Source organism: Entelurus aequoreus, linkage group LG10 (assembly GCF_033978785.1).
Source record: "Entelurus aequoreus isolate RoL-2023_Sb linkage group LG10, RoL_Eaeq_v1.1, whole genome shotgun sequence".
In the NCBI taxonomy this organism is placed as follows: domain Eukaryota; kingdom Metazoa; phylum Chordata; class Actinopteri; order Syngnathiformes; family Syngnathidae; genus Entelurus; species Entelurus aequoreus.
This window is the reverse complement of record NC_084740.1, coordinates 39,794,502-39,807,707: the sequence shown is the minus strand read 5'-3', so window position 1 is coordinate 39,807,707 and position 13,206 is coordinate 39,794,502. Positions and strand designations below refer to the sequence as shown.

The 13,206-nt window shown below is 36.3% G+C and overlaps 1 protein-coding gene across 2 annotated transcripts in view; it reads left to right on the top strand.

Moving 5' to 3' along the window:
- urb1 (URB1 ribosome biogenesis homolog) overlaps positions 1-13,206 on the top strand; it is an 86,242-nt gene that overhangs the window by 13,735 nt on the left and 59,301 nt on the right. For both annotated transcript variants that reach the window (XM_062060851.1, XM_062060850.1), the window contains exons 6-12: positions 1,613-1,698; positions 1,778-1,903; positions 1,986-2,107; positions 6,674-6,869; positions 10,535-10,672; positions 10,739-10,900; positions 10,970-11,084. In XM_062060851.1, the coding sequence (XP_061916835.1) occupies positions 1,613-1,698; positions 1,778-1,903; positions 1,986-2,107; positions 6,674-6,869; positions 10,535-10,672; positions 10,739-10,900; positions 10,970-11,084 (945 nt within the window). The remainder of the gene's footprint in view (positions 1-1,612; positions 1,699-1,777; positions 1,904-1,985; positions 2,108-6,673; positions 6,870-10,534; positions 10,673-10,738; positions 10,901-10,969; positions 11,085-13,206) is intronic.

The following is a 13,206-nucleotide window of genomic DNA, read 5'->3' as shown; positions in this document are numbered from 1 at the left end:
ATTTGAGCATTTCGGCCAGCAGGAGAAGAATGCCGATTTACCATGTACAGTATTTTATTAAAATAATCTTACTCTGGTGACTCACTGGGATCCAATAACATTTTAAAAGCCATCACATTAATATCTGTGGAAATATTTCCTATCATACTGGTGGATGTACGGTCGTGGTCAAAAGTTTAGAAAGAACATAATGTCATGGCTGTCTTGAGTTTCCAATAATTTCTACAACTCTTATTTTTTTGTGATAGAGTGATTGGAGCACATACTTGTTGGTCACAAAAAACATTCATGAAGTTTGGTTCGTTTATGAATTTATTATGGGTCTACTAAAAATGTGAGCAAATCTGCTGGGTCAAAATTATACATACAGCAATGTTAATATTTGCTTACATGTCCCTTGGCAAGTTTCACTGCAATAAGGCACTTTTGGTAGCCATCCACAAGCTTCTGCTTGAATGTTTGACCACTCCTCTTGACAAAATTGGTGCAGTTCAGCTAAATATGTTGGTTTTCTGACATGGACTTGTTTCTTCAGCATTGTCCACACGTTTAAGTCAGGACTTTGGGAAGGCCATTTTAAAACCTTCATCCTAGCCTGATTTAGCCATTCCTTTACCACTTTTGACGTGTGTTTGGGGTCATTGTCCTGTTGGAACACCCAACTGCGCCTAAGACCCAACCTCCGGGCTGATGGTTTTAGCTTGTCTTGAATAATTTGGAGGTAATCCTCTTTTTTCATTATCCCATTTACTCTCGTAAAGCACCAGTTCCATTGGCAGCAAAACAGGCCCAGAGCATAATAATACCACCACCATGCTTGATGGTAGGAATGGTGTTCCTAGGATGATGGTAGGAATGGTGTTCCTAGGATTAAAGGCCTCATCTATTCTCCTCCAAACATATTGCTGGGTATTGTGGCCAAACAGCTCAATTTCAGAACTTTCCTCCAGAAAGTCTTATCTTAGTCCATGTGATGTCAGATGAAACTAGGGCTGCAACAACTAATCGATTAAAATAGATTATAAAAACAGTTGCCGATTAATTTAGTCATCGATTTGTTGGATGCATGCGCAGAGGCTTTTTTTATTATTTATTTATTTTTTCAAAATATATATAGGAAAAATTAGGAAATATAGGAAAAATTAGATGAAAGATAAAAGTAGGTAAAAAGTAAGTAGATGACATTAAAAAGTTAATTAAAAAACGGTTAACGAAGGAAGAGAAGCTAAAAGCTATATTTTTTTAAAAATAAACCTTTATTTATAAACTGCAACATTTACAAACAGCTGAGAAACAATAATCAAAATAAGTATGGTGCCAGTATGCTGTTTTTTGTCCAATAAAATACTGGATAGGATAGAAATGTAGTTTGTCTCTTCTATCCGATTATTAATCGATTAATCAAAGCAATAATCGACAGATTAATCGATTATCAAATTAATCGTTAGTTGCAGCCCTAGATGAAACACAAATTTACAACTCAAGACAGCCATGACATTATGTTCTTTAAAAGTGTATGTAAACCATACTTTTGTATTCATATTCTGTAAGACAATCAACTCTATTGTCAGAAGAAGCTTCTTTTTTTTATCATGTTGATTTGTTGCGACAGAGTTCCTGCCGACCATCCTGAGCACAGGGCTGAAGGAGGACAGGATGTCCATAGTCAATCTCATTTTGTCCACGCTGAAGACCAAAGTAAGTGCACGCTCAGCTGGTTTTGCTCAGTCCTGATGGCTTCATCGATTTTGTTTAACATGCTCTGTCCTCGCTGCAGGTCCTCTTCGACAAGGCCATTAGCAAGACGCAAAAAGTGCGCCTCTTCACAGCCGCCACCATATCCCACATTGCTTCGCTGTACAAATGGAACGGGATTGTGGACGCCACCGCGGGTGATGAGGGGGTGAGTTTCTGTCACGGTTCAATAAGCGCTCTTGACTTTGCTTGAGTTGTTGTAAATGATGTGATGTGGAAACATGGAGCAGGACTCCGATCCGACTGGGATAACCGTGGTGAGGAAGCTCGTTCACAGTTTTCTTCTGGACCTGTGCTGCTCCAGGAAGCACGGGATCCCCTTTCATGATGCCAGCTTTGGCACGGCCGGTAGGCAAGTATTGTTGGACCAAAACTTCCATCCCGTTGAATACGTTGTATATAAAAGTGAACTTAGACAAAGTCAAACCCAAACATACTGTATGTGTCAAGTTGTTTTAGTGAAACTAATACTTAACATGGGTAATTTTCTGCAATTTTTAAGGGGGAACTGCGCTTTTTTCTTCTTTTTTTTGCCTATCGTTCACAATCATTATGAGAGACAAGAACATACGTCTTTTTTGGGGGGGATTTTAAAGATGATAAAAAACGCTTGGAAGATGTGGCTAACAGGAGTTACCATTGTAGCCTCTAAAACAACTTCAAAACCCTCCAACGTTTTATATACACACTGTAAGTATATATATAATGTAGTAACAGACACCTTCATAACAATATGTAAAATGTACAATATACACACGGCAAGTACACTACCGTTCAAAAGTTTGGGGTCACATTGAAATGTTCTTATTTTTGAAGGAAAAGCACTGTACTTTTCAATGAAGATGACTTTAAACTAGTCTTAACTTTAAAGAAATACACTCTATACATTGCTAATGTGGTAAATGACTATTCTAGCTGCAAATGTCTGGTTTTTGGTGCAATATCTACATAGGTGTATAGAGGCCCATTTCCAGCAACTATCACTCCAGTGTTCTAATGGTACAGTGTGTTTGCTCATTGGCTCAGAAGGCTAATTGATGATTAGAAAACCCTTGTGCAATCATGTTCACACATCTGAAAACAGTTTAGCTCGTTACAGAAGCTACAAAACTGACCTTCCTTTGAGCAGATTGAGTTTCTGGAGCATCACATTTGTGGGGTCAATGAAACGCTCAAAATGGCCAGAAAAAGAGAACTTTCATCTGAAACTCGGCAGTCTATTCTTGTTCTTAGAAATGAAGGCTATTCCACAAAATTGTTTGGGTTATACCAAACTTTTGAACGGTAGTGTATATATATAATGTAGTAACAGACACCTTCATAACTGTATGTAACAGAGGTGTGGACTCGAGTCACATGACTTGGACTCGAGTCAGACTCGAGTCATGAATTTAATGACTTTAGACTCGACTTGACAAAATTTAAAGAGACTTGCAACTCGACTTAGACTTTAACATCAATGACTTGTGACTTCACTTGGACTTGAGCCTTTTGACTTGACATGACTTGCTACTTTCCCCAAAACCTAAAGCTTAAAAAGTTATTTGGGAGCGCTCCGTAGCTTTCATTTTGTACATGTCTATCAGTGTGTGTGCTGCGTGTCAGCGTGTGTGCTCTCGGTACAACAGCCAATCAAATTAGATCTACATTGTTTTCATCACACAGCATTCAGCCAATCAAATTGCAGGACAACCAATGAACAAGAGTTGTCAAACAATGCGGCAGTGAGAAAGATTTATACCAAAGTTGGTTTCGTTCGGGTATAAAAACTACGACTTGGTCAACAAAAAACGAATTGCCGTATGCAAATCACGCAGTTCGAATATTACAGACGGAGACGCAACAACTTCAACAAGATGCACAAAGAAGGGTAAGTTTTGAATGTAAGATAATGTTTATTGGCTAAGTAACATGACTTTTATTTGCTTTGTAGTTAAATCAGTGAGGCTGTAAACTCACTGCTAACGTCATAACCATAGACATCTTATAAGTAGACGCAGCATCGAGCGCTACTGCTTACTGGCGCAGACGAGACGCGGGGCCGCCATCTTGGAGTGGTGATCCGCTCCACTCAGTGCAATTCATTTGGCAGAGGCAATGAACTGTCAGCGCATTTAATTCATTTTACCTCACTGAATACCACTCATTTTCACGCGCTTTTTTGTCATACGTGTAGCTATGATAACGGACACATGTTTTATTATTCATAGTTTGCTTAACAGTAATATAATATTCTTATATGCTATAAGTGACCAGACGTCCGAGATCAAAACTGGGAATATAATCCCAGAGAAGGGGGAAAAAAACGGTCAGCTATTTTTAAGTTGAAGAAACAATATAATTAGGTTATATATACATGCGTATATCCTACATAAACAATGTATGAATACATTAAATATCTATATATCTTATAGACCGTATCTCTGTTGCTGCAGCAGCAGAGAGTTTATTCTGTCTTGACACTTTGTATTGATATTTTGTATTACATTCTTCCCTTAAATGATCATGTTTACAGTGATTGTTTTATATGTATTTTTTTATGTATGTCGCTTTGGATAAAAGCGTCTGCCAAATACTTAAACATATATAAACACCTGAAAGTCTAAAACCACCAATCTGTTTCACTGGATTCAGAATAAAACCAAATGCTGTCTTACCCAACAACGTTAGTATTTGAATATCGTTACTTGAAGACTTATTCCTGGTTACAATTATACTGTTAAGAAAGTATTGTCTTATATTTTGCCTAAAATGAGAATGCATCATAATCAGTGGCGGCTGGTGAATTTTGTTTTAGGTGGGGCTGAAAGTTTGTAAACCAAACCCCTGTAGGGGCGTCATCCTCCCCCAGAAGATTTATTTGTGATTTTCACATACAAATATTGAAGATCTTTGCTCTTTCTCAACTCTGTGGTAATGTTATTTTCATAAAATACAACCAATAGTACATTAATGTTAAATCTTACTTGTAAAAAGTAATCCCCCGATTCCTATTTTCAACAGTCCGCTCATTTGAGTAGGAAAACGCTGAACACCCGCCCGGCATCTTTGTTTTCTACTTGTCAACTGTCAGTTTAGGCTGCTTGCCGGCTCCTCATCACCACTTCAAGATGCAATTTGCTCGCGTCACAGCAACCAATACTGCGTCTACTTATAAGATGTCTATGGTTATAACATAATTTCAAACACGGCAATATGTTGCGTCCACTGCAGTTTGCTACCTTATTCATACTTTTTGTCAAGTGATTTTTTTAAGCAGGGTTGCATGAGGTACCTATACTTAACGTTACGTTAGTCAATGTATCACACACAGTAACATAACGTTAGACGGCGGTCAGCAGCACCACGTATTTTAGCCACCTACAAAAAGACAAACATAGTCAAATAAAGGTCAGTTAAAATGTATTAAGAATATGTGTACATATTGCATAGGGCCCTGACATCTAAAAAGTACAACTCTGTTCATTGTTATGTTCATGTATTTGTTATGTTTTTCATGTGTACACACACATAAACACACATACAGTATGAGATGAGATCAATGAGATAAGGTAAGAACAGAATAGAAACTGCTGTGGAACTAGTTACAATGCAATATGCCATGGAAATACAATGTTAACACTTTTGTACAAATAAGTACAGTTGCACTTGTTTTTGCAAATGTGTTTATTCTGTAAAGGAATGAGTTAAATGTTTAAAATTGTTTAAACTATTAAAATGACTGGTTAATAGTGCTATTATGAATTGCAATGTCAGTACTATTTTTTTTCCTGCTATTTCAAATGCACTTGTTTTAATAAATAAATACAGCGGTTTAAAAGCATACACAATCTGTGTAAAAATATTAGTCTGTGGTTAAAGGGACTTGAAAGGACTCGAAACTCAAAATGCAGGACTTGTGACTTGACTTGAGACTTTCCAGTCTTGACTTTGGACTTGACTCGGGACTTGCCTATCTTGACTCGGGACTTGACTCGAGACTTGAGGGCAAAGACTTGAGACTTACTTGTGACTTGCAAAGCAATGACTTGGTCCCACCTCTGGTATGTAATATGTACAATCTACACACTGCAAGTATATATATATAATGTAGTAACATACACCTTCATAAAAATATGTAATATGTACAATATACACACGGCAAGTATATATATAATGTAGTAACATACACCTTCATAGCAATATGTAATATGTACAATATACACACGGCAAGTATATATATAATGTAGTAACATACACCTTCATAACAATATGTAATACGTACAATATACCCCAAAAGGGTTTTTGGGTCCCCGCGACAAAACTTTGGGGGGAAATAATGCATATTTTGTGTTTTTGCCATAAACGACAAGGTGGTCTTTGACAAAAATGGCATAAAACATAAAAAAAAAATGTTTTCTTTATATCGACTGTTAGATCTGAAGTTCATCTAGACATTTACTTTAAGTGTTGAATAATAATAATAAAAAGAAATATGACTTCCCTTAAACATGTTTATGACTGAGACCATTTTGGGACAAAACTTGGGGGGAAAATATTGCATATTTTGGGTTTTTGCCGTCAAAAAAGGGTTGTCTTTGACATAAAGGCATAAAACATAAAAAACTAATTTTTCATTTCATATCGACTGTTAGATCTGAAGTTCATCTAGACATTTACTCTAAGTGTTGAATAATAATAATAATACAAATAATAATATATTACTTATTTTTAACACTTTTTAATTACGGAGACCCTTTTGGGTCCCTGGGACTAAAATTGAAGGGAGCAGTAATGGTAAAAAAAATAATTAAAAATATCAAAATGGCCCCTGCATGCTTTAATTTTTCGGTGTGCGGCCCTCAGTGGAAAACGTTTGGAGAATACACGTTTCACTCCTCTTCCCCTAAGTTGTCTGCACGCTCCTCACTCTCCACAGAGCTGGAAACATCATCCTGCTGCAGTTCCTGGTGGGCCTGAAACAGGCGACCGAGGACGAGCTGGTGGCCCAGCTGGCGGCCCAGACATTGAGAGCGAGTCCAGACGTGGTGACGAGATACTTCAAGGAGACGCGGCACTGGTACACGCCTCGGCCCAACAGTGCTTGGCAGGACACTGTCGGGCTGCTCAAGAAGGTACGCTCGCCAACTCCCTGGAGCACCCACACTGTCACTCGGATACAAGTAAAAACATAAAGGCATGACTCGATAATAACAAGAATAAGAAAACTATTTGGGATGTCCAATAATGAGAGAAAAATAAATAAATACAAATGCTAAATAAACAGTTTAGAATGATATCATTTATTTGTTTCAAACATATAGTTCCTATATTTCATCCCTTCTCCATGCCTAATATTGATAATTCTTACACCATAACTTTGACATGTTTACATTTAGTTCATTTCCTGTGTGAAAGAAAAATAAAGGTGTTGAAAAAAATAGAAATCTCAAGTCATTAGTAATTGTAATGATTGTATTAGTATATAGTTTCATATTTTGTACTATACAAATGTTTGTGCCACAGAGAAATTATTAAACAATTATCAACATTATTATATACATTCTTACTTATAAATGTGTTAAAAGACTATTTGTTGTTGATGTTTTTACTTGACTATTTTTGATGACTATTTTGTTGTGACAAAAGTGTAATTGCTGTGGAACCAGGATTTACAAACTTAATTGGCTCTTGAACAGGGTTCGTAAATCAAAAAGTTTGTATAGTGAAGCGACTTTCTCCATAAGAAACAATGTAAACATGAATAATTGGTTCCAGTTTCGACAAAAGTCCATGTTTTAGTGAAGGTTTGTACATTTTTAACACAATATAAAGTGCTATATACAGCACTGTATATCAAACATACATAACAAGTCATAAGCTTGACAACACACTGTGTCCAATATTTTTACAAAGATAAAATAAGTCATATTTTTGGTTCATTTAGTAGTTAAAACAAATTTACATTACTGCAATCAGTTGATAAAACATTGTCCTTTACAATTATAAAAGCTTTTTACAAAAATCTACTACTCTGCTTGCATGTCAGCAGACTGGGGTAGATCCTGCTGAAATCCTATGTATTGAATGAATAGAGAATCCTTTTGAATCTGGAAAATATCGTTTTTGAATCGAGAATCGCGTTGAATCGAAAAAAATCGATTTTGAATCGAATCGTGACCCCAAGAATCGATATTGGATCGAATCGTGGGACACCCAAAGATTCGCAGCCCTAACATATATATATATATATATATATATATATATATATATATATATATATATATATATATATATATATATATATATATATATATATATATATATATATATATATATATATATATATATATATATATATATATATATATATATATTATATACACTACCGTTCAAAAGTTTGGGGTCACCCAAACAATTTTGTGGAATAGCCTTCATTTCTAAGAACAAGAATAGACTGTCGAGTTTCAGATGAAAGTTCTCTTCTTCTGGCCATTTTGAGCGTTTAATTGACCCCACAAATGTGATGCTCCAGAAACTCAATCTGCTCAAAAGAAGATCAGTTTTGTAGCTTCTGTAACGAGCTAAACTGTTTTCAGATGTGTGAACATGATTGCACAAGGGTTTTCTAATCATCAATGAGCCAATGAGCAAACACATTGTACCATTAGAACACTGGAGTGATAGTTGCTGCAAATGGGCCTCTATACACCTATGTAGATATTGCACCAAAAACCAGACATTTGCAGCTAGAATCAATCAATCAATCAATGTTTATTTATATAGCCCTAAATCACAAGTGTCTCAAAGGGCTGTACAAGCCACAACGACAGAATAGTCATTTACCACATTAGCAATGTATAGAGTGTATTTCTTTAAAGTTAAGACTAGTTTAAAGTTATCTTCATTGAAAAGTACAGTGCTTTTCCTTCAAAAATAAGGACATTTCAATGTGTCCCCAAACTTTTGAACAGTAGTGTATATATATATATAAAATACATATATATATATATATATATATATATATATATATATATATATATATATATATATATATATATATACATATACATACATACATACATGCGTGTGTATATATGCATACATATATATATATATATATATGTATATATATATATATACATGCATATATACACACGCATGTATGTATGTATGTATATGTATATATATATATATGTATGCATATATACACACGCATGTATGTATGTATGTATATGTATATATATATATATATATACGTATATATATTATATATATATATACGTATCCATCCATCCATCTTCCTCCGCTTATCCGAGGTCGGGTCGCGGGGGCAGCAGCCTAAGCAGGGAAGCCCAGACTTCCCTCTCCCCAGCCACTTCATCCAGCTCTTCCCGGGGGATCCCGAGGCGTTCCCAGGCCAGCCGGGAGACATAGTCTTCCCAACGTGTCCTGGGTCTTCCCCGTGGCCTCTTACCGGTCGGACGTGCCCTAAACACCTCCCTAGGGAGGCGTTCGGGTGGCATCCTGACCAGATGCCCGAACCACCTCATCTGGCTCCTCTCGATGTGGAGGAGCAGTGGCTTTACTTTGAGCTCCTCCCGGATGACAGAGCTTCTCACCCTATGATATATATACGTGTATATATATATATATAATATATATACATATAGATACGTATGTATATTATATATATATATATATATGTATATATATCATATATATATATATATATATATATATATATATATATATATATATATATGTATATGTGTGTGTGTGTATATATGTATATACATACATGCGTGTGTGTATATACATACATATATATGTATATATATATATACATACATACATACATACGTATATATAGAGTATATATATATATATATATGTATGTATATACATATATGTATATACATATGTGTATGTATGTTTATACATATATGTACAGTATGTATACACATATACCTGTATGTATGTATGTATATACAAGTTTTTTGTTGCTTTTTTTTTTTTTTCAAACATGTCCGAAATAAATACTGTAACGGTATTGTAAAATAAATGTTGGGCAATATCAGCATTTTGGATATCAGTAAAAAGCCAATTAAAAATGTTTGATATATTTATGGTGTTCAGCAAACACTCAGGTGTGAAAAGCGTAAAGAAATGTTAAAAAAATAAATGAAAACACATAAATATTGTAGGTTACAACAATAGATACTTTTTTTTTTCAAATCAACACATTTACTGATTATTAAAAAAACTTTTAAGGGAATAGGGATTATTATCTAAAGATAAAATACTAAATTCCTTTTTAAAATGAATGGGACAATTTTTTAAATTCTTAGATTAATATGAGAAAAGATAATTTGATGTTGACTTTTTCAATTTACATAGTTGGGTATTAGTTACATTATATTTTATGCAGGAAAAAAAACAAATTAATATGCAAAATAATATAAGGGAGAAGAAACCACAGGAATTAAATAATAAAACAAGTGACAACGATGAAGGAAGAAATAGAGATGAATATCTAAAGAGAAAGTAAATGCAGAAGTAAGTATTTAAATTAATAACTATGGAAAATAATTATCAAAACAAAACTTTAGGTTATGTTGCATTTTTATTGATATTGACCTATTCAATAATTTAAGTACAGATTGTGAAAAAAAAATGAAGGGAAAGTGTATGAGGTAAAATAATCCTGACAGAATCTTTGGTCGTGTAGGTGTGCCTAATGAAATGCCATGTGAACGTACACAAGAGTTGCGACTAACGTCCTTTACATCCCCGTCAGATCTACGAGGCCCAGCCAGGGATCGGCATCGTGTTCCAAGCCAACGAGCTCATTCCTATTCCTCGCCTGCTGTCCATGATCCTGGCCATCTCGCTTCCTCCGGTCTGCACCAAGGCCTTCTTCAAGCAGGGCATGAGTGTAGGTAACATGCACGCTCAACAACACAGACGAGCGACCAACCACCCTCTCGCGTCCTCTCCGCAGTTAGCCAACACCGCCGCGCAGCTCACCACCTTCTCCACCATCAGCTTCATCTTGAAAAAGGCGGACACGAACGCGGCGTTCCTTCTGGAGTACCGTTCTGACGTGTACACACCTGAAATAATGGGCGAGCTGCTCCAGCAGTACCGAGAGATGCTCAGCAAGGTTTGCACCAACAACACACCTCAAATTTAAAAGCATTTCACTTTGAGAACCTCTTCCTTTTTGTTCTAGATTTTGCCTGATATGACCAACATCGTTGAAAGGTGGCAATCGCACACCAAGAAGGAAAGTGAGACCGACCAGAAAGTGAGAGCAAAACAGACGAACAAGAACAACAAAGTGTCTGGTAAGAACCTGGCCACTTTATTAGGCACACGCTAATCAAGGAGATCCAATACACGCTGCGATATCAATAACCTCCCCATTTTTCAAGATGATAATACTCAATTATGAGATATAGGTGGGGGTGTAACGGTACACGAAAATTTCGGTTCGGTACGTACCTCGGTTTAGAGGTCACGGTTCGGTTAATTTTCGGTACAGTAAGAAAACAACAAAATATAAATGTTTTGGTTATTTATTTACCAAATTTGTAAACAATGGCTTTATCCTTTTAACATTGGGAACACTATAATCATTCTGCCCACGTTAATCAACATTAAACTGCCTCAAGTTGCTGCTCAGATTAAATACAATGACAAAACTTTTCTTATACATATAAAAAGTGCAACATTAAACAGTTTCAAGTCAACTCATCATGCTTAATTTATTACAGCATTTGGGGAGCCTGTAGTTGATTTTTATTATGTAAATGTTATATTTTTATCAACATGTGATAGCAGGGACCCTGCCATTCAAAACTAGGCTGCTGCATTACTAATGATTAATGTAACTATAGCTGAAAAAATGGTACAATAGCAATAGGAGAGACTATTCATCCCTGAACACCATGGAGTTCATGTAAGCTTTATGATGCACTTACATTATTATATCAACTATCAGAGACAGAAACTCTTCATTTAACATACCGTATTTCTTTGAATTGGGGCAGGGGCGGTAATTAATTTAAAACCTCTTCTCACTCCGACGCTTACCAAAGGCATGTGGTAAAGGCAAGCATGTGCTAATTATTTTAAAACCTCTTCTCACTCCGGCACCTACCAAAGGCATGCGGTAAATTTAAGCCTGCGCTTATAAATTTGAGTGTGATGTAAGGATACCATCATGAAAAGCACATTTAATAAAAAAAACTTTATTATGGTCTTACCTTTACTTATAAATGATGTCCATGCACAGCTCCTTCTGACCAAAAGCATCGATAACTTGTTTATAGAAGTCTTCCTTATCTTTCTTCAGTTTTAAAAGTCTCTCTGTCTCGATGGAGATATTCCTTTAATTAATACCTCCTGCTTCGATTGAAAGTCCAGTTTATAAAACTGTTTTATTTTAAATATGTAATCCTCCATGTTAAAAGTGCAAGCGAGAGGAAAAAATAAACGATCGCTGCTAAAGCTGTTGCTGCTTGTTGTCACTTCTTCTGCAGCCGAGTAGTCGCAAGAAGGATCACTAGCGCCCTCTACCACCAGGAGGCGGGAGTCAATTAATGACTCATATTTGACACACGCAGCTACGGTATATTAATAAAACATAGCTGCTTACGGTTCTTTTTAGCATATTCAATAGCTTGGACCTTAAATCCTACTGAATAGCTCTTAATCTTCTTCCCTTTATGCGATTTCAAATGATTGAAATCAGCCTCCTCCATTTTGAAAATGATGACAGGTGAAGTGTCACTCGTGACGTGACAAGTTTGCCCGGCAGAAATTCTAGGCAAATGCTAATTATTTTTCAAAACGAGTTTGACCCGGCGGAAATTCTAGACATGCGCTAATAAAAATAATATTTTGCAAAACGGGTTTGACCCGACGTTAATCCTGAGCCGGGGGTAATGCTAAGCATGCGCTAATTATTTTGCGAAACGAGTTTGACCCGGCAGTAATTCTATACAGGTGCATACTATATACCCGGCGGCAATTCAAGGAAATACGGTAATGTCCTTTTTTGCTGCTTCAACACAGCTCAATCAACACAAAAAAAGGTAAAGTGAAATAACAAACAGACAGGGCTTTGCTGTCCGTAACACACACACGCGCGCGCGCACACACACACACACACCTCAAAATGAGCTAACGTTACGCTAAAAGCGAATTAGCCTTCACCTCAAGCCAGGACTGCGAGCGAGCTGAACTGCCTTTTATATTTCTAGAAGGTCAACGGGCTCATAGTGATGTTACTAGTAGTTGACTGGGAGGTGTTTATTATAATTTGGGGAGAGTCCGCTGCCTGCTAAACGCTAAGGACTGACTACATGCGCTCTGAATACGCACTGCTGATTGGCTGTTACCGCTCTGTTTGTAACCAATCAGATGGTTGTGTGGGTGGGACAATGCTGGGTGCTGTGTAGAGTA